Source organism: Rissa tridactyla, chromosome 6 (genome assembly GCF_028500815.1).
Source record: "Rissa tridactyla isolate bRisTri1 chromosome 6, bRisTri1.patW.cur.20221130, whole genome shotgun sequence".
Taxonomy (NCBI): Eukaryota; Metazoa; Chordata; class Aves; order Charadriiformes; family Laridae; genus Rissa; species Rissa tridactyla.
This window is the reverse complement of record NC_071471.1, coordinates 41,166,764-41,189,323: the sequence shown is the minus strand read 5'-3', so window position 1 is coordinate 41,189,323 and position 22,560 is coordinate 41,166,764. Positions and strand designations below refer to the sequence as shown.

General features: G+C 36.2%; 1 protein-coding gene across 6 annotated transcripts in view; it reads right to left on the bottom strand.

The window, feature by feature from the left end:
- Window positions 1-745: 745 nt before the first annotated feature.
- The window catches only part of CCSER2 (coiled-coil serine rich protein 2), a 76,732-nt gene continuing 54,917 nt past the window's right edge, over window positions 746-22,560 (bottom strand). For 4 of the 6 annotated variants that reach the window (XM_054205667.1, XM_054205668.1, XM_054205666.1 and 1 more), the window contains one exon: window positions 746-6,005. In XM_054205667.1, coding sequence (XP_054061642.1) covers window positions 5,184-6,005 — 822 coding nt within the window. In that variant the 3' untranslated portion in view covers window positions 746-5,183. Of the gene's footprint in view, window positions 6,006-14,471; window positions 14,557-22,560 lie in introns of all 6 variants that reach the window. The other 2 variants (XM_054205670.1, XM_054205671.1) reach the window with 1 other exon arrangement.

Genomic DNA, 22,560 nt, shown 5'->3' with positions numbered 1-22,560 from the left:
CCTATACAGGAGTTCCCCCCACCCCCAAAACCTGTGAAAGTCTTCAAAGATCATCTTGAAGCTCAAAATAAAACCTAGGGTTAAGGATTACAAGCTTCTATCCGCAGTATTTTTTAAGTGTTCTAACTTCAAACTGCAGGATTCTCCCTTTACCCATCCCCAAATTTTGATTAAAATTTCAAACTTGAACTTCCATCTACTGAAACAGGTCGGATGAAATTAGTGGAGCAGATTTCCCTTTTTCTCAAGGATAATAAACCATTCAAACCATGGGCAAATTACTAATACATAATTAGGAGCTATTTACGACTGTTTACATGTATGCATACATTATATTGATCTGGACTCCTGTGGGGGACTAACTTTCTCAAAGTAATCTCTTACAGTAATAATTTTTAACTAGTCAATTACATAAGAAAACTATGAAACACTCTTCTCTCCTCAACTCTGCGTTAGAGGTGAGATAACATACCTTTAAAAACTTGCCACACCAGTCCTTGTTCATCTGTAAACAATACAATAAAACTCTTAGCTTTTCTATGCCTCTTTTTTCCCCCCTTTTCTTTTTCTTGAATAAAGAAACCTCATGCTAAAAGCCTGCAAGTCTGTTGGAGAAAGACAATTCAATGAGAAAACACTGTAAGGATAAGCATAATCTTTCCTTCCCCCACAATTTCTTGTCTAAAGTCCTATAATTCTGCACAATGACTTCACATACATGAAGTGAACAGTCAGGAGAAAGAGATACTTATTAGAATTATGACTTTTATTTTTATTCACTAGAGCAACATTGAGGAAAGATTTTTTACATACAGGTTTTTAAATCAACTTTACAAGCAAATTCCAATATACAGTATTTACTCCGGCCTGGGTTAAAAAACAAAAACAACAAAGCAGATAGTAAGGGTACCTCTTGTTTTAGCTAGTATTGAATTTAAGATTTCACTGACACTGGAATTATACTGTTTTTATTGTGGTGCTTTTACAATTAAGTAGGCAGTGAGCAGCTTTACCACAACAGTGACTGAATTTCCTTGATAGCATAGTTGTAAGATTACTATACTGAGACCTACCACCCGGATCATGTATTAAGTCCACTCTGCTCAGAAAAAGCCACTATAACGAGATAAGGAATAGTTACGGAAACCCAATTCAAGAACAGATTTCCATTTGCATGGCGAGAAAATGTCCATATTAAGAGGATTATGTGCTGTGCAAAACCAGAAATACTTCCCCCCCAACATGCAACCTACCCGAGTATGACACTTTAGAATGTGCATATGGTTGTGACATGCAAACAAAGTAAATCACGCAAATGGTATTCAGTTTTCTAGCATCATTACAACAAATCAGCCTTTAGATCAAAGATGAAATAAATTTTACTGACCTATGATGCAGTCTAGTTGCTGTGTCTAGTCTCACTGCTATGCGACAAAGTTGAGGAACCCATTTTTTGGGATTTGTATGAAAAATTCAGGACTGTTTTGGATTTTCAGGGCCTTTGATTATTTCCAGAAAGTCTAAGAGATAATATTGCACTTCTTTTCTCAAACAAAAACATACGCTGGGAACATTATTCTTTAAGGGCTATGCTAGTCCTAGGGAAGTTTTGCCGTTGGCCTTGATTGGCAGTAGGAAGCACAAGCTTCAGGGATGGGGAAAGTAATAATCTGGCTGCATCATCAGCGTTAAAATTCCACGGTTAAATTAAAGTCATTGCACAACAGAAACTCAGTACACTATATGAATATTTTTAAACATGCTAGAGTGCATATTGATTCTGTGAAAGTGATGTGAAGATACCTTGGAAACAGCAACACTAGCAGGGAAATTAGTTTCAAACAAAAGCCACACACAGCAGGAGGCATCTAGATTATTTTAGGCACAACTCCAAGCAATAAAGCTCATTTAAAGTGCAATTCTCTTTTTTTCTTTTGTGTTTATTCACTTGTTAAAACACGTAATTGCCTCTGTACACACACACTGAACAGTAGTTTAATACTTTCGTGAATATTGCACAAAAGAACGAGCAATCAAAAACAAACAAAAAAATAGCAAGAAACCAGTTTTAGAAACCTAAAAAAAAAACAAACCCTGAAGATATCAAATCCTTTAATTTATGTATTTAGGATAATCTGCACCAATACTGATATATCTGCACCTTCCATAAGGTAGATGCATTACCCGAAAATACTTACTTAATCCCATTTGACAAGCTCTACACAGTGCCCTCTTATCCATCTCCCCCCAACCCTTGTCCTTCGCTGAAGTGAAGCTTCAAGCTTCACGTCACTCCTTCTCTTCCAGTTGCCCATCTACTGACAGGCTTTGTTCATACTCTGGACTTACTATACATGCAACAGAGCCTTCCCTGGTAAAGTCTGAAGAGCCAAAAGATGTAGTTGTCTTTAGAGGGATGCGAGGTTAGCAGCTGAATACAAATACAATTCAGGTTAGCATCTGTCTCATCCGTCATCAAATCCTGCTGTTTCCAGCTGGATGTCTCACTAATCTGTCAGAACAAAATGGGGAAATGCTATAACAAAGAATATAATCTATTTATAATCCTTTAACACAGGAAAAAAATGCTACAGAATAATAGATTTTTGTTCTTCCGGAAAAAAATAGTATTAAGAACTTTTTTTTTTTTTTAAATGAAAACCCTGATGATCTCTTTGCTTCTTTCCTTAATTTTCAGTAAAGGTGCAGATAGATAGATATCTATACTTTTAAATGTAAACATAAAAATTTTAACATCACTCAATCAGGCTGGTGATAGCTCCAGAATAAGAAGCAATAGAACTCATGGTGAAATATCTCTGTCAATAGCATTAAGTGAAAAATAATCTTTTTACACAAAATTATACAACTAAAATAAAATCAGCTCCTCTTCAAGGAAAGTAAACTTAAAAAAACCACCTTTGATAGAAATCTATATGGACCGGAAAACAAACCAGGAATCTGATCATTCCCTCAGCAGTTTTTAAACTCCTGAGAAACACAGTTAGCTGCCAGGAGCTAGTTTTGGGGAAAGAAAAAGTCAGTTTTATTTTCTTATCAAAAGTAAATGCTTACACTGAAGGCTGTCTAATTCAATGCTTTTCAAGGAAAGAAAGAATTTTTCCTGGAGAATAATTGTTACAGTGATCTTGAATCGTAGCTATTTTGATCCTATATCAACTGTAACAATTAATGTTACCCTTGTTACTTCTTGCTTACATCATCTTTGCCCCAGTTAACAGGAAGTCCTGCAGGTCTCCTATTTCAGATTGATATACGCAGTTCTGAAATAGAATGTCCCCCCTACCCATTTCACCCCCCAACCTTTTCATTTTTCCACTTCAATGTCAGTTAAAAGAATTTAGTGTGACAAATCCAAAAACTTTCTTGGACATTATTTATGTACTGAAAAATTCAGGTGAGACTACTATATATTTTATTTCCTTCTCCCATCCAACCAAGGTATCCATCAGGATACCCCTAGTTAAAGGGCTTACAATACAAACCTTGATTATTGAACTTAATTATGAAATGTCTATACCTATTCACTTTAATTCTCTCAAGGAAAATACTATAATATGTCAACGTCCTATAGCCAGAGCCTAGAACAAACTACTACTACATTTCGTTTTACTGACATATGCTGTTCAGGAACAGATTTTGAGCAAAGTAGTTGTACCAGCCTTTTGCTGCTGATTTTGAAATCAATTCAAGAACAGAAAAAAACCAAACCCAAGTAGTAACATCCAAGAGACAGTGATAGGAAACAAGGGAAGAACTGGAGACAGGACATATTAAGTTTTTGGAAAGCTTCACTGGATATGTATACATTTAACTCACAGCACATGTCATGGTCCCATAGTTGCACCATGATGGGCCTATATTTCCAGACCACTTTCAGAAAAAATACTTCTCCTAGAGAGCAGAAAAATGTTTGGTTTTTTTTTTTTTTTCTTTATTTCCCCAAAAAGCTCCTTCCCAGTTATCATGCACTTCTTTAGAAATTACACCCAAAAAAAAATTACAAAAAACCCAAAACCAAAATACACATCTCTGAAAAACTCTTTAAGAGTACCAGCTCTGGATTAGGACATAATAGGATTGCTCAAAGCAAATAAGTGGGGTTAATTAATTATCTTTTTTTTTTTTAAAAATAGTTGCTTTTTAATACAAGCTTTATTCTGTAAAATAGTTTCAAATCCTTACACATATGGCAAAGTTTGTGCAAAATTTCAAGTCAGGTACTTCAGAGTCTTTCAATATTAAACAGAAATCAATAAATACAAGTAGTACAATAAAAGTTAAAAACTATTAATTAAAATGCATGTTGTGCAATGTCAACATAGGTGTTATGGACCCCTTATTCCCAGAGGCTCCCTACTTACCAATTCATAAGAGCCTGTATTGGAAGGTTTTGCACAAGTATCCTTAGCACTGCATTTCAAGAATCTACCTGGCAGTGTGTCTATTCAACACAATAAAAACATACCACAATCTTAACAAATGATGACATTTAAGAGAGAAGAGTCAATTCACCCTGTGAAATCTGCTTATTGTCTGTGAACAGTGAGAATGGGATAAATAAAGAACAGAGCAACTTCAGATTACAGCAAAACAAAACAAACACAACCCACCCAACCCATCAGATTAAATAACATTAAATATGTCAGTCTTGAGATAATGATAAATACAAGGATTTTTGCATAGGCCTCTGGAATACAGAGTCAGAATTATGGCCAGTAAAACATCTGCTAGTAAGTCTAATTTTCCACCACTTTAACCTAACGAGTACTCAGAATCAAGAAGTTAAACCGAATAGTAATTTCATTGTCTAATAGCTCAAACAGAGGTAAGAAATGATTTCTGCCATCCTGAAATATATAGTGCAGCATTGTGCTATTCGTGGTCACCACAGACTTCAGTATTTGCTTAATTACTAAGATCGCTGGGTAATACAACCTTTAATACCGACCTACAATTAATGAAACTCTCAAGAGAAGCTGCACAGCTCAAAACATGAGCCTCAGAATGTAACAGAATGGAGTATGCAAACACTAAAGAAAGATGCTATTGTTAATATTCACTCAGGATTTGCAGGCTGTAGATAGAGCAGCCTGAAAGGCAGCCAGCACATAGGAAGTGGTTTAATGTATGGCATCATTCCGTGAGATGTAGGTACGTTCTCAATGTGTCTTTGGTTTAGGGAGGCGGGAATGCCGATTAGAGGGCACGCTATCCCCAGAATGCAAACCGGTATTCTGTGTTTGCATGGTTTCCTTTCTCTGTACCAGTGGCTTTGGGATGTTGCTCTTCAAACAGGTGTTTTGCGGCTCTGCAGATACTGGTGTGGATTTCTGACTGCTTGTTTGCTTAGACTTAACAAAGGACATAGTTGGCGGGCGAAGTTTAGACACTTTCTGACTCTGTTTACCCTTTAGGTTATCCTGACCAGATGTTGGCTGTAGCTGAGTCGAACTACTTGACGGTAGAAGGTCACGTTCCTTGGAAGCAGCGGAATGATTTGCAGATCGTGCGAGAACGGCCATCGTAGGAGGCACTAAAGCATTTGGGGGCTTTGCGATTCTTAAAGTCTTTGGCTGAGAAGCCTGGTTCGTGAATGAGGGTTGACCTTTCACAGCTACTTCAGTCTGCACCTCTCTAGCATCAGCTCGTGTAGAGGTCTGAAAACAGGAACGAGACGGTAATGAACCTTCTTTATTACTAGTCACCTTTCCAGGGTCTTCAGTATTTTTATTTTTCAAATTTTCCAAATATGATGCGTTTCCATCTTTTCTGTTTAACTGTATACTCGTTAAAGAGTTTACATCATTCAGGCTATTTATGAGAGAGACATTTGCAGCATTTTGATTCTGATGATTGCTATTTTCATGCAGACCATGTTTAGGATATTCACTGTGGGCCTCGATATGTGGCATTTTTATTAGTTTTCCCTGGGCGAGGTCTGTGGAACGGGGAAGGCTGCTGGAAGGCTGTAGTACTTGAGGCTGTTAAAGAGAAAAGAATAATACAATAACATATTAGGAAAAGAAAATACCAGATAATATTCTGAATCCAGTGTGCGCTGACTGGATGCTTGAAAAGGGCTGTATATCAGGTTTTCTTAAATCAAAACTTTGACAAAATAGGATGGTTCATGGGACATGTACAAATGTAACTTGTAACTTAAGTGGAAAAAATTATACCAGCACTGAAATACACAACAACATAAAGACAAAAAAGAAACCGATTAGCTTAAAGAAACATGAAAAAGGCATGGTTGATGGTTTCACCTAAATCTGCAGCACAGCATAAGAAAGGCACATGAGTACTGATTAATTCTGATTCAAGTGCTTAATGAATAAATGCAGCAGCTATCAGACACTATCAGACTGTATCCATCTTTTAACTTCTATTCCCTGCATACTCAAGCTAACTATCTCGAACCTTTTATCAATGTTATATACTATACAGGCAGGAAAGGAGTTTAATGGACCATGTGAATTTACAGAGCATCCTCCTCACCTTACTGAGGTCAAAAAATTTGATACAGGTGTGTTGTAATGAGGTTAGTGACTAGACTCAGGTAACCGTTTCATCTTTATTTCAAACGGGCTAATAAAGAAACCATCCTCAACAAAGCAGAACAGCAGAGTACATGCGAAGCTAGAGATCATCTATCATAGACACTGATAACCAAGGGATAAAGATAACTTAATGAAGATTTTCCATTTTATCAGAAGATATAATCTGATCATATATGTATCAGAGAAGATAACTGGCAGTACCTCTTCTGGGCCATTTCTATTTTCTCTTTGCTCTTCCCTGTAAAAAGACTTCAAAGATTAATGTATGCACTAGCTTCTCAAACACATCCTAGACCTGCAACTTCTATACAGATCTTGGAAGAATTAGTAAAAATTCCGCAATTCATGGCAAAACCCAAAACCTATACAAAATTGAACTACAGTTTTAGCAAATTTCAGGTTTGGATGATTTTCTCATTTTCTTTATAAAGGAGGGGAACTGAACTATTACAAACTAGTCTTATCCCTAACTACTTGAATTCTTACCAACTAATAGATTGCATGTACATAGTAAACAGGCTTATGATATTTGTTTACTAGTGAAATATAGTCGATAAAAAAGAAGCAACATTTGTCTTTAAGGGATTTGACTAAAATGTCACTCCAGTGACTCTCTTGAATTATTCACAACTTCTAAATGAGGAAGCCAATTATTTTTCTGGTCTTTTTAGTTCTTAGAATCAGCAGGAAGAACGTAATGATAGCTGTGCATGACAGAGTCCTGTTATATTTCTAGGACAATAGCACGTCTCAGGATTCTTTATGCTTTTCATCTTTTCCCTGCCAGGATTACTACTGAAAACTGAATCCTCAACATTCCTCATTGAGAAAAAAAAAAAGTAACAGTAATATCAAGGTTTCTCAATCTAATTTTGATTTACTAGCTGTTTTTGCCTTTAGAATATACTGGTTCTACCTGTAAGCAGAGGCAACATCTAAGCTGGACCAGTGACATCAGCAAGTGATAGACAGGTAAGAGCAAATGGGTTGAGCAGTCTGAATACAATTGTTTTGGAAACAGGGAGAGGAGAAAAAAAAAAAACCCAAACACAGAAAAGCCTTCAAAATGGTGTCAAATGAGTATCAAAACATTTTTCCTTACGTGACCAAAACTAGCTTAACTTTGTGAAGCCTTCTTAACCAAGCAATCCTACAGGAAGGAAGCACTAAACACAATTAGTAATTCAATACATTAAGAGAGTTGCAGCTTAAAAAAATGAATCCTTTAGATATTTTTGTCATTTTTCAGTGTTTCTGCAATGGGTTACAGAAGTCATTATCTGTCAGGTTAGGAGCTGACAGATAGATGTTAGCCAAAGTGATTTATTGATTTGAGGCCTCACCTGCAAAAACAAAACTGAAAAAAAATGAGTGCAGAAACCAAAGGAACATATAGCTGATTGCCATACAAATACTTCAGCAAATAGTCCAGATTTTCTAATCCTACCTGAATTCAAAAATTAGTACCTTTATAGCAAACAGTATTGTGTCAAATTCTAAGATGTAAAAATAACAGCCAGAAAAAGTTTTCCCCTCATCTTTGAAGGGTTTCTAAATACCCCTCTTTAAAAATGCAGATAAATATCTAATCTAAGCATTATAAATCCTAACTTTATATCAAATAATCCTAGTTAGACTAATCAGCAAAATGAAAACTTTCTAAGTTACAGAAGAATCTAAGTTTGTATGGAAAGTTGAGTAAACACAAAAACATCTGAAACAGCAAAGCAAGCTTTTGATAATGCTATTTCGAGGTCTTTTGACAAAAACTAGGTAATATTTGGGCTTTACCATTTGGACAATTTTGCATTTTTACATATAGAAATGCATGTTTTCCTCATTATCCTTCATAACCTAAAAACTTCTGAGTAGCTTAATATCCAGAAAGTTAGCAATCCAAAGGTGGAAAACAGCTGCAAGTTCAAAATTATGAGGACACTAAAGCTATGGCATCATCTTTGCTATGTTGTTTTAAATACTGTACTGTTTTCTAATTTTGTATTTCTACTTAGTCAAAGTCTGTCCAATTATAATGATTACAGATTTTAATCTCTTCAAATTCCTACATGCACTAACATTCAAGATGACACTGAAAGCAGAAAAAAAACACCCCACTTCCAAAATATGCAAGTAACAGTTCACAAGGCTTCTAACACTGAAAATTGCATTATCTTCATCCACAGCTGACATCTTTGCCTTACACACAAGCTTTCCATTTACTAGGGAAGTCTTAATAAACTATGACCACGTTATTAGTCAAAAAACCAGACAGCAGAAGGACCAGTATTTGGTGAATTCCATCACAAGAAGGAGGGGGGAACAGAAAGATGAAGAAGCATTCCACCTTCTAGGAATAGTAATTTATTTCATGAAAATCTTTGAAAAAAGTTTGTCATCTGCATTGCTTTGAGTGCACTTATGATATTTCAGACCATGACTTGGTGTACACGGTCATGCCAACCAGACTTCTGTTTTTGTCCCATAAACAAAATTCAGGTGGATAAACACCTACATACCTTTGGGATGCCCCTAAAATATGAAGTTGGACTTTAAAATACCTCTAATACAATGTAACTGTAGACAGAATTAGTCCTCCCCAGAATGAAAGTACATTAGACAAAATGCTTTGTGCTCTTGTTAGCACAACAAACAGACAAGAGTTTTCTGTACCAGGAAGAGCTCAAGAACTTCAAACGCTTGCATGTATTGGTGCACCAATCAAAATTAGTGTGGCTCCCTGCCACATTAGCTTAAGATATTTTCCCTTGTTTCTCTCAAGTAAATCTGGCTGTTACATCATCCAAAGAAAAATGACAACATCTCCACAAAGGGGATTGTCATTACTCAACAGTTATTGAACCACTGAGATTGCATTAGCTCTGTGTTGGAAGACTGAGACGAGTATGTTATACTGATAAAGAAGTTAAATCAGTGTGGTCATGGCAGTAGTAGTCATTGCAATATCACTACTTTAAAATTCCCTTCAGGTTTGCTTTGGTTCTTCTCTATCTCTAACCTCAATCCCCATCTTGATCACCTATATCATACTTCTGTAGAATGAAAGAAAGACATTTTCTCCCTGCAGTATTTTGAGGAACGAGGGAAGTGAAGCAATGAGAAATCCGAGAACTGCATGCACATCTCCGACAGACATGCATCATGCATAGGGCGAGAAAACCAAGAGTGAAAATGCGTGAGGGGGAGATGGGAAGAAATCTGAAGTTGTACTGTACCACGCTTTATCACAGAAGTAATGGACTAACTTCTCAACTCCTTGCCAATGGCATAATGGGAAAGCAGAGACAAGAAAAAGACAAGGACAATGATGTCAGAGGACTAAGACAAAACAATGAGCAATTGCCGTGACAGAACTGCAACTTTTCACCATTTAAATTGCAATTACCATGTCCCCCATTCATTTTTAATCCACCTTCCAGAAACAAAGGTAGCAACAGTGTTTAAGTAATGCAGTACAAATAATAGTTATAACAAGACCTGCACGGAATACGTTTGCCCTTCTAACTTCAAGTCTTTTAACACAGTTAAACTCTTGCTCTTCAAATACTGTTTAGAGCTGTAATGACAATTTGTGCGTGATTACAACTCTAGACATTAAAAATATTTGTATCCATGTACATATATGTTAGATACCTAACAATGAACAACAATGTCATAAGATACACTTGCATTACATATTTTGACCATGTTGCCCATACTGTTTAGTAATCCATCTTCCTAGCAACCCGCTCACGAGCCGAAGAGACTCCAAACTACCATGGGTTCTTTTTCGGGGGGTGGGGGTGGAGGGAAGGGACACAAACCGTGCTACGTAAGGTTTTCATTTTCTGATCAGTTTTGACAACCCTTATCTCACTGCCTTGGCACAGGATAAGCTGGCATTTCACAGGCCTTCATTTGAAGACACAGCCTTGCTGAAAGGCTACACTGGAAAGTTCTCATTTTTTAGCTCTGGAAACCATCAAGATTTCACACCTTTAATCTGTAGCATTTGCCAATACCTTCATTTCAGATTATTTTTTTTTTCCTTCCTTTTAGCTAGCCATATTATACCCATATTTCAACATTGTAAAATAGGATTCCACAGTATGGAGCATGACTTCAAATAATGAAAAAAAAAACCAACCCTGATTTTTTTATTTTTTTTAAAACCACCATTCACCACAGCGTGGAGGTAGTAAAATAACTGGTAATGTGGCATAGCGTTATGTTTTTTCTGCATAGTCTATATAGAAACCCCAACTTAAAGAAAAATACTGTCTCATAGAAAAGTTACTGAAAGTAATATATAAGTACATCAAAGCAGGCATTTCATTCATAAATACAGATATATGTGTAACAAACAGAAAAATACGGCCACATGTAAAAGTTTTGCTTGCAAATATATACTTAGGTACAAGAGACATTTCTCTTGTAGTCCAATCTGCAACTACCCAACTTGGGAGAATGGAATTTTTCCTAAAAGACACTTCTTCATATAGCTGAACACTCATTTCTCAGAGCAAAAATAAATACCTATAAAGAACAGTAATGTAATGATTCCAGGACATTTTTAATAATTTGTCACTCTCTTAACATGAGTCAGAGAACTTCCAAGATAATATTTTGAAGCAACTTTGTTCTGCTAACACCAACACTTTTTACACCCTACAAAGACAATGAATTGGTCAATAAAGGTTTGGAAACCTTTCATGGTGTTAAACAACGTACCCTTGTTTAAAAAAAAAAAAAAAAACAACACAAAAACATGAAAAAGGAAAGCCTGGACCTGGTTTATAGTCAATGTGCATACAGCAGCTTTTGTGCTAGTGATAAAAAGCTATGTGTCACCTGCTAGAATTGCTTACATTACCTTTATTTGTAATGCTTACATAGAAAAAGTCTATTTACTATTTCCATGAAGTGCACAGTAAGCAGAGATGTAAACAACTGCAAAGCTTGAGTAACCAAGCAGTTTTCATCTGCATTTGTGTGGAAAAGCACTTGGGGCTAGGAGCCTAGACAAAGTGGGATAATATTCTTGTATTACAAGAGTTCATAACTGGTTCACCAACAATGTGCATTCTAAATACTGTGTTTCTAGAGCTGCATCATTAAAGCTCCAGAATACAAACGCAAACGTTTTAAGAAAGCTATGTCATCAAATTATATCCTATAACCAATAGAAAAATAAAGGACCATTACATAAAAGCTGAGTTCAAAACACATATGGGAGTTACAGGAATAAAAAACATACAATTTTGTTCATAAGATGACAAAAGTCAATGCACTATTACGAAAGTGTTTATGAAATACGAAATGCTGAATTGTTTCTAAGGCTGTTGAAACAACATAAAGTTAATAAAGGTGAAAGTATTAAAAATTAATTCTCATTAAAAGTGCAAAATATACACCCAATTCTAAAGTGTGTTAAAGAGCAAGGATATGGTAAGTTCATAGGGCGAGTTAAGCATTAGGTATGCTAACATCATAACTAGTGCTAATATAGAACTGTAAGCATATGATAGTATTGTAATGTTGTGTAGCAGGGATGTATCTGTCCTGTACAGCAGCAGTAAAATAATATTACAGTATATAAACAACTAAATATGAAAAGTTTACGGATTTATAGCCTCATAATCTACAGTACTTGTAAGTTATCTATGTATCAAATCAGCTATCATCAACATAGTGAAGAAACCTGCAGTATTCACAAGCGCAGATGATATTTTGGGTTCGGGATCCAGAAGTTAGAGAAGAAGTGCTTGAATTCCAAAATCTCCAGACAGAAAACACAGGCAAACAAAGACTGAGACTACTTCACGTTCCCACCACCTTCTCTATATTATTGCAAAAGAACACTAACATTGACTTTTTGAGGCTGCTTTCTTGTTCTCAGTGGTGAAACTCAGCTCACCACTTGCCTCGAAACACCACAATTTGGCATTCTATACTAGCTCAAAAACCAGCAGACCTTAAACCATTGAACCAAGGGAAGAGGTAGTGTGGGGAAAGAAGGATGCTAGTGATAATTCCAGTACTGTTTTACTTTATGGGACTCTTCACACAACAATAAATCTGTGATTTTGGCAAGAGTGTCAGTAAAAATGTAAACCTCCTAGTTTATACTGTATTTTTATTCTCAGTATTGATCTTTTGATCAAACCTAAGACTTAAAGAAAAAGGCTAGGAACACTCAGTTATAGGAAACGTTTATTTTCCTAAGCAATAGGTTAATTATAATTTAGGTTAATTAGTCAAGGGCCAGTTTTCATCTACTTTATTTCCTTTACCAGAAATTCCTAGAATTTAATGTATAAAATGTATACAAAAACCCCAACCTGTTTTAGTCATGGAAATTCGCTAGGGAATCCCTGAATAAGAAGGTGCTCGTGTTAGTGGGGCTCAAAGAACTGGTAAGAGATTAGCAAAGTTTTCTTCTTCAACCAAGCAGTCACTGTGAACGATGTGACACCAGAGGCACACATCTGGCAGCTCAGACACCATCCTCCCATTCTGACTCTCCCATCAGTCAGCCTACAAAGATGTGAGATTTATATGCTCCTCAGGTCTAAACCTGAACTTTTTAAACTCAGATTCTCTGTTGACAGGACAGCAAAATATCCGGCCTGTGCCACTGCTGGCCCTCTACCCAGAAACAGAGGACATGATGATCAGCTTTAGGGGTTCTACATTCATTACACACACATAGAATCCCACAGCAAACACCATAGGAAAATGAAGCACATCCCTCCATCGCATAGAGAAAAGCCTACGAAACAGGCTGTGCATTCCTGATGAGTTGTTTAAATGAAGATTGTCACAGAAATGCCAAGAGAGTATTTGAAACACAATGTACAAAATATTTTACAAGATTTTTTTCTTGTAATTGAAATAAATTAGGATTATTGCAATCGGAAATGTAAGCAAGCTTAGTTTTCCAAGGTGCAGCTTACTCTTCACATCCCCATTGGCCCTGAAAATCTTATTTTGTTTCATAATTTTACTTTTTCCTTTATTTCTTGTTCAAATACGCTCTTGGGCATTGCTAGGCAGTCAAACACGCTGTAATCTTCAAATTACAGTACACTTTAAAAATATAACTTTAGCTTTATGAACTAGTTATATTTCTTTGAACAATTAATCTGTTTATAACGCAATACCAAAGCACAAAATAAGACTTACCATTTCTCTATGTCTACGTAAGCATACAGTTTTAAAAATCAGCAATTGTCTTTTGTTTTGCAGATCCAAGCCAAGAGAACAAATGCATCTTATAACAGCCCACACTGTAGCTAGCACATAAGGAATGTTAACAAGTCATGCAAGTTTTGCAACAGCCACTTCAATGTATTAGAAGCCTTTTTACAACAAATACCAAGAGGGGGGGGAAAAAAAAAATTAGTTTCAGGGAAGCCATTCTGAAAAGTTAAATAACTTCTCGTGAGAGGCAATGAAAACAACACTTTCTCACCAACATTTTTTATGTACATCCACAATGTATTTAAGTAAATACATCCACATATGCACACGTGCAGACTTATGAGCAAACAGAACACATACACAAACAGGGTAGTGTATTACAGCCATGAAAAAGAAAGGGAAAATGTGGCAAGCAAGATTTATGTTAAGACAAGACTGGAAACAAGGGCCTACTCAGGTTTGCCTGAAGAACTGCTGAAGTAAATCAGCTTTTAATGACTATTATAAAGCTATAAGTTGTAGCTGCTTATACGCTGGCTGAAAGAAGCATTTTGGTTAGCCACAGACTATTGTGGATGCCTGTAAATCTGCCTGAGGAAGGAGGATACTACGAGATGAACAGTGCGTGCAAAGGGGAAGCTTCTACTGGAACACGGTGAGGGAGATGAGTGAGAGGTACAGACTCACTCTGTCTGCGGTGCGGTGGAACAGTCCGAGGGATGCCCTGGAATGAGCCCTGCCAGGGAGAGAAGGAGGGAGCAGAATACCCACCCTGTGCAGAAAGAGAGAGGGGGAGAAGTATAATAAAAAAGAGAACAGGGAAAAACAAGACACCAAAAAGCCACACCATTCTTTTTCTTTTTTCCCCCAGAAAGGTATCATTATATTTCCCAGTTGTTCTACTTTGTAAAAGCAAACGCTACATGCTACTAAAGCCAGAGGAAAAATGACATTATGATGCCCTAAACTAATCAGAAACCTTACAAAATACCTCCATTTTTATTCCAGATATATGTACATATTTCTGTTAAAGATGTTTTTAAGGGAAAAGTATAGTAGCTGAGCTTTTCATGTTCAAAATACATGCTAAAAATTGTATTTTTACAGCTTTCAAAAGCATTTTTAAAATGCCTCACCAAGCAGTAAGTCGCTTAATACTAATCTACTGGAAACCACACAGCTTTCCTTTACAACAAAAAAATTCTAATGCATAGAAACAGATTTTCTAGTATATCCTGGTGCTTTAGAGTCCATTGCACTCATATTTTGATAGTATTATTAAATCTGAAAGAGGAGGGGTGCGTATCTGTTTTCCTTGCACTTTGCTCTTGGAGCTTAAGCCTTGCATACAGGATCAGAGGACTGTGCATGTCAAAGCCATGCAAGGTTTGCCTCTCTGATGTTTCCCATCACCACAGAAGTCACACATTCTGGTTGCTGCACTCTCAAAACAAGGAAGTAATTTTATGCAGTCTGTCATTTTCTCCATACCCTTACCTTTATAAGAAATCTGTCCAAGCTGGAACTGCCCTCTTAAATGAGATATTCTTAATTTCCTATGTCGGCAAGACGAGTTCAAATCTTTACAACTCCTTTACATTTAGCAGCTGAAAACTTCTCGGTTTATGATTTCTGGAACATTAGTGCTACCGGTAATGATTGCCATTGCCTCCTGGCTACCAGTAACCAGCAGATGTCAAGAACAACCAGTTGTAGCTACTCTTTCAGACAGCAGGCACAACATATCTGAACAAACATCCGTATCAAAGAAAACAGGAACACAGTTTGCCCCTTCTCTCTACTTTCTCCGCTGGCATATCTGCTGCAGATCATAATGCCAGAGCTGGACAAACAATTAAGTAATACTTTATTTCCATGCTTCTTCTAAAAGGATGTTAAGCATCACGCTATTTCTATAAAGAAATATTTTGCTTTTATTTATCCTCGCAGAATTTTAAACACTTCCCTGACATTCCAGTTATTCTAGTCAGATTTTATCCACCACTATTCCAAGTTTCAGTGCTGCTAACATGTAACTTAACACATGCATTTAGTCGTCTTCGAATTTCCTAGCCAGAATATTTTAAAACTAGAACAAGAAATAAAGAAAAAAAAACCTGACAAGACTTCTTTCTTCCTCTTCAGAAGCTGAGATAAAAGAATTATTGGAGCAAAATCCAAGGAAAAAAAATGAAAGAAGTTCTCTAATCTGATTATCTCTAGATGGAAGTATTGATTACCTAACATGTTCTTACAGTCTTCCATCAGTAGTCATTAACGTCAACACAATTTGTAGACTGCTGCATGAAAGAAGTACTAGCTTCAGCCAAGTAGTGTGACAAAACAATGTAATATGTTGCATCAGCTGAATAGGTATTAAATACAGAAATATTCCTGGGAACAAGATTAATCAATCAATGAGTGATGAGCCATTAACAAAAGCTTTGTATTTTCACAGCACGGTACAAAAGAACACTTCATTTTTCAGGCTTGTTCACATTTCATCCTAAATTGTATGGAACAACAACAACAAAAAATTCTTTCAATTTTCTAAACATAACTGAATCTCCAGATAGTAAAAAGCACAGTATCATCAGGCATAGGTCTCATCTTGTAGAGACTTGTTTGAGTTGGCAATGGGCTTTTTCCAGACGACTTTGAAATTTTTAATGCATTAAATGAACAAGGGAGGTGAGAATTTTATATCCTCTCCCTTCCTCTCTCTCAAAAGAGAGATTAAGGCAAGTACAAGCCAGCTGAGCTACATAACAATTATGGTACTATTGTAAAAGCAAAGATATATTTAGATGTCTTGATACATTGCAGTAATTTTAAAGCATCCATATTAGCACTTCAAAGCACAGCACTAAGTACAGTCTTCACAATAATTCTTCGTGGTATTTAATCATTAGTCTGCCAGGGTAAATAAAGAAAGTGCAAATAACTTCCTCAGTGTTTTGCCCACTAAACTGAACCGCTCTGCTGGCACTGTTCAGCCCCCTTCTCCCAAATGCTGGAGAACATTCTATAGTCTGAAAAGAACTAGCTTTTCCTCTGACAGCAGCCTTGAGAGTTTACAGTACTCCACACAGGCAAATCTCAAATAAGTGTCGTATTTCTTATTTATGAAAAAATCATAAAAAGCATTGTTTAATTGTTCATCAAATAAAGAAATTAAAATTAACATCAATTGAACCAAATTAGGACCAGGAAATTCAGCACTGGGAATTTACTAAGATGGGTATTATGAATTAAACTGATTTTACATGTGATAACGGTTGTACTGATCCCATACATATATCACATTAAGAGATAAGTATCTGCAAATAAGCCTGGCTTATGAAAAGATGGATTTTCTTTTAACAGTATTTTACAAAACTCTAGTAAATTTACAAAGCTTTCTCCTTTAAACAAGCACTCACATCCAACCCCTTCTATTAGTCAAATGTGTGCTGAGGTTCCCAAGAAATCCAAAGAATAGGAAAAAAGAAACACACGCTAATAAGCACATCTCCTCAGACATGGTACATGATATACAGAAAATGTGTGAGTTTCCCACTAAATACAGGGGAGAAGAAAAACCTGAATCACAATTTATTTTATGCTTGGTTATTAAAAAGTCTATAAAAATCATAAGCAAACAATGCTAGAATTTAAAGATAAGAACGTGACTTACCTCAGCTTCTATTAAAAAACCCCAAACGTTTGATAGGATTCTTCTGGGTTCTGAAGCCTAAGTCTGATGCAAGTCCTTCCACTTGCACTTTGATGTTAGACAACAGTCAGAACAGTTCCTCCCCCTGGCTGTTATGTGCATCTGGCCACTAAACTTAAATCCCATTCCTTTCATTTCCCTGATACTGGAATTGTGAAATAGCAAAAGCATCCCAAAAGAGAAGTGATTCAGAATTTTAAACACCAGGCAAAACAGGAGACTCAGGAGTGAAAAAATAAGAGCAGCTGAAATAATGCAGCCTACAAACCAGAACAAAGTGATGAATGTTCTTCAGAGATCCAGATGAATTGTACAATGGCTGCTATACACTTTATGAAGTTCTGACCCTAACTGCATTGGAAAACCTGTTTGGTTTGTTGGGGTTTTTTTTTGGTTTTTTGTTTTTTTGTTTTGTTTTGTTTTTAAAGGCTACTATGAGGATATTAAGGCCAGAGTTTTCCATTGCTATGGAGAGACCTCAACCTTAGAATAAGCAGTCACGTGAACAATTGCTTCTGCCAGAAAAGGTTAAGAGAAATATTTCTAAGCTATTGCTGCACAGTAGTTTTAGGCCAACACCCAAATATTCCAGCTCTTTTCCCAAGCATACACCAATATCCAAAACTGCTACTGCTTTAAAAAAGTATTTTCTGCTGCAGAAACACAAATACAGGGAAAGATCCATTTTTATGCATATAACTGGAGCCTTCGAGCACTTCCAAGAAGAGATGATTTTTGCTGCGTCTCACCTAGCATTGCCAGTTGTCTCATACAAACTCAGAGCTCCACATCATGAGCAAACCTAGAATGACACACTTCAAGCATCAATGCAAACGAAATGTTTCAGCAGCAGTCTCCTCTTGGTAGCCTAGCACCCAGAAAGAGATTATGAATGAGCAGTTCTGACACGCAATAGTCTTTTTGAAAATATTCAGGTCAAAAAACCCACCCCAAAATAAAACAGTCTTATGTGCTGGTTTACAGAAAGCCAACAAGAATTGCCCGTGAAAGGTTTAAAGGACATCTCTTCTGTGCGTGTGCCTCCGCATTGTGCGCTGTTACTGTAACAGAGCAAGAAACAGGCACAACACGACGATCTAATCCAGCCATGGTACTTTTCCACCAAAAATGTACATTATAATGGATCAGCAAGTGAACCGAGAGTACTGCACAAGAGAAACCTGGGCCCAAAGTGAAGATAAACACAAATAGAGCCACTAGGCTTCAAAACCTGGAAGTTTAAATTCATAATGGCAGAGTCAAAGAATATAGAAACTTTAAGGCCAAGGTAGGAGATGACTCAGAGACAACAGTAAACGAAGACAGCCAAAGTATTATGAAGGTTCATCAAAACAATTGATGTGAAAGGCTTTGGAATGACAAACTGGAACAATACTCAAATAGAAGGCAAAGAGTATCTCTCAGTGCAGAAGCAGAGAACAGATGTACCAAAGAACAAGAATATCCATGCTCCCAGGCAAACTACATTCTCTCTTGCCATTTTACTAGAGACAAGAATGAATTTGTACACACAATCCGGAAGCAAAACTTATTCTCATCGCTGTGTACTATTTCGAGACCAAGGAGAAGAATCGGCTTTTACAGTACACTATCTACTGTTGCAGGGCGCGGAAGAGCACCCATGACTGAGGAGGAGTTGCGTTATGCTGAGGAACTGGACCTCAGGGGCCAGAATCCTTTACGGACATCTTCATCTGTATTCAGGCTTTGTAGTTTGCTTGCTGGTCTTTCACTTCTCAGCATCTGCAAACAACCTTTCCAGTTTGAAAAGCCAAACCATTTGTCAACGTAAACTTGACATCTAACCCCTTTACCCTCAAAATCTTAAAAAAAGTCAGTGTTTAGTATTACAGAAACAATGCTGCAAAGCCAGCGAGACAAGCGTGGCAACGGATACTTGCATTTTTCTTCTTTGTAAGTTCTGTCCATCAACATTAATTTCTTCAGGTAATTTTATGTTCAATACCTTCTTCCAGGTTTTGGGGTTGTTATTCCCTCCCCCCCCCCCAAGATAGTTAAATGATAGGCATAAATTAACTGGAAGTGAATTCAGTATAAGAGATCTATGAGAAATCCTTCTAGAAATGTCATGGTCTACCTGTCAGTGAATACTTGTACAAGCCTTTATCCTGAGGATGGCTAACCAAAAATAATGTTTCCCTCTAAGTTATCATTGTCTATACAAACAGTCAGAAATTACATACAGTAGTTTTGAACATACTGTCAGGCCACTGCTTACACGAAACACCATGTAGCAGACACAGTGTCTAGGCAATAGGTTAATTCTTAATATGGCTAATTTTCAAAACACTTATTTTCAGCCACTAAGTTTTATTACATGGAGTACTAAGTTCCAAGGATCAACCCAAAGTTACATAGCTTCCATTTATGTTTATATTTACATTTAAATAGTAAACAAATCCTAAAAAAATCCCCTATGTGGTCTCTAAAGAGAATAACGCCAGACAGGTTTATAATCACATCAGGATGGGCCATTTCTTAGAAAAATCTGGTAATAAAAAAAACAGATAAGAACATGACTTTCTAAAAAGAATATGTTTAATGATATTCACTTGCCTGTTTACTGGGAGAATGATGAAGTGATCAGAAATACTAGCTATTTCAAATGGGCAGTGGAACGGCAATAAATTGTTGCAATTCACGTCGTCTTAAATTCCTAACTGAAATCTTTTTAATAGCCAATTTCCACTCTCACTATTTCCTAGTTTATTGTAGCATCTATTCTTTAGGAAACTCTACATTAACAATGTTTGTTAAGCATGTTTCTGAAAGCATTTAAAGTATTTCTTGAAACGGTAAATTACTGTGTGTTGCTAGACTATTATTTATGCTTTAGGAATCAATACTAGTACCAGTTCTGCTAGAATTTGTGAACTGTCAGAATAATCTGGAAAGTTACGATAATCTAAAAGTAATTTCCTGATATTCACCATCATTTAAACAGACCGAGAGGTCAACACTTACAGGAAATAATGAAACAGCTAAATATTTATCAATTTTGATAACTTTTAACAAGCTTAAAGGAGCAAAAAAACTTATGCCTTAAAAGAGTTGTACTCTCATTGACAAGATTTCAATTATAATTTGTTTTTTAAAAGATGTAGTCTACATAAGAACTTCATCATTTCATAAACATTAACTACATTTCATGGTTCACACCATGTTTAGGACCAATAAAACTGGTTTCTACAAGCCTATGCTCTCAGTTGAAGATCATTACATTAAACCGAACAGGAATTTTAATAAAGCAGAACAATTATTTTGACTTTTTTTAGTAAGAATACATTTTACTCATGTGTCTCATGCTATTTCCATTTACCATAGTCCTGCCTCAAGAAAACAGAGCCAATTGCCTCCCCCTTCTACTGGAAGTGACATTTTACGTCATCAGTCTCCAAATCAACAAGGATTTCATGCCAAGGCTTTTTCTACAATTATACTTCTATTAAGCCATGCAAGGAAGCACACAAATGCATGTTAGCAGAAGAACTATTAAATCAGGAAGTTGAAGTCTGATCATTAAACTGGAACTTGGGTACAACAGCAAGACTATCGTCCCCCTTTAAGAAATCCCACCTTAAGGAGCTCGTATCAATTGGTCTTTGCTTACAGAAAGCCTCCATGTAACTTACAAATATGCAAAGGAGTAGACATTTGAAGAACCATTCTGCACAAAACTTTTCAGCTACCATTTACAAAGATAAGTTCCTGAAAAGCGGTGTATTTTGAAAATGTGTCAATACCTCATGGATTTTCTTAATTCCTTTATCAATTTTCATGAGAATCTTTACATGTAGATAAAAACACTGAAATGTTTATAACACACATCTAGTGACCACAGGTCTACACACGTATGTATGTGTATCGCACATGTATCCATATACAAATATACACACACTCAACCACGAATAGAGGTCCTTTTTCCTTTTTTTTTTTTAAAATTATATTCTCCCTTAACCCAAATTTTCTCATGACCAAAAAAGTGTCTTTTTGAACAAAACTACTGAATAACTTAGAAATGTATTTCAACACAATCAAAACAGACAGTTGGGCTAAATGACTACTTTTACCTGAGATGCCAACTCACATTTGCTATCTTTTCCAATATCTTTGTCTTACCACTGAGCACTGGTTGCTCAAGCTAAAGCTTCTGCAGTTAACAACTGATTTACAATAGTCACTGATTTGTTTCTGAATTTCTGTGGAAAATGACAGGGGAAAAAAAAAAAAGGAACATGGAAGCAACAATAGCCACTGATCAATGCAGAAAAACGTCAAATGAACATCACAGACAGCAAATTAAAACTTATGAAAATGAAACAACACAAGAGGTCAAAAACACCAAAGTAACAGGAAAAAAAAACCACAAACGGGATAAACATCAAAGACATTACACGTATTTTCTGGAACAGAGGTGTCAGAGAAAACTAAAAGCTACTTAAGGTTATGACCTTTTTTATACTGGGTTCTCATCAGACAGAAGTCGGTTGGAAAGTGTGGCTTCAACAGGATGAAGCTGTTTGCTAGCAACTGGTGAACATACAGGGTGGTGATATTTCTACCCTAGCTCTATATATCTAAAAGAGTAATTTTACAAGGGGAGTAAGGGGGATTTATCTTTATTACAATCTTACATCAAGGCTGGGTAAAATAAAGAAATAAAAAATATAACCCATTTTAAACCTTTTAAAGAAATCTTAGGATTCTCTCGCTAGAGCAGTAGCTTCAAGATCCAAAGACTATTTGATGGTGACTGACAAAAGCCTTGTTTATCATTCAAAGGTAATTCCTTATTATTATATAATATCAAATGTTGTCCCTCCCCCATCTTACGTATTCTGTTACTGTTCCATAAAGAATGTAAGTTTTATATAATGGAAGAAAATGTGATTCATGCAACAACATATGGGAATGAAGATGTCCTTTGTCAAAGTGATTTTCACCCAATGATTTTTTGAATGAGTTGAGTTCTTCAAATAAATGATAGAACTAGAATTTATTTTTTTATTCAAAAAGATT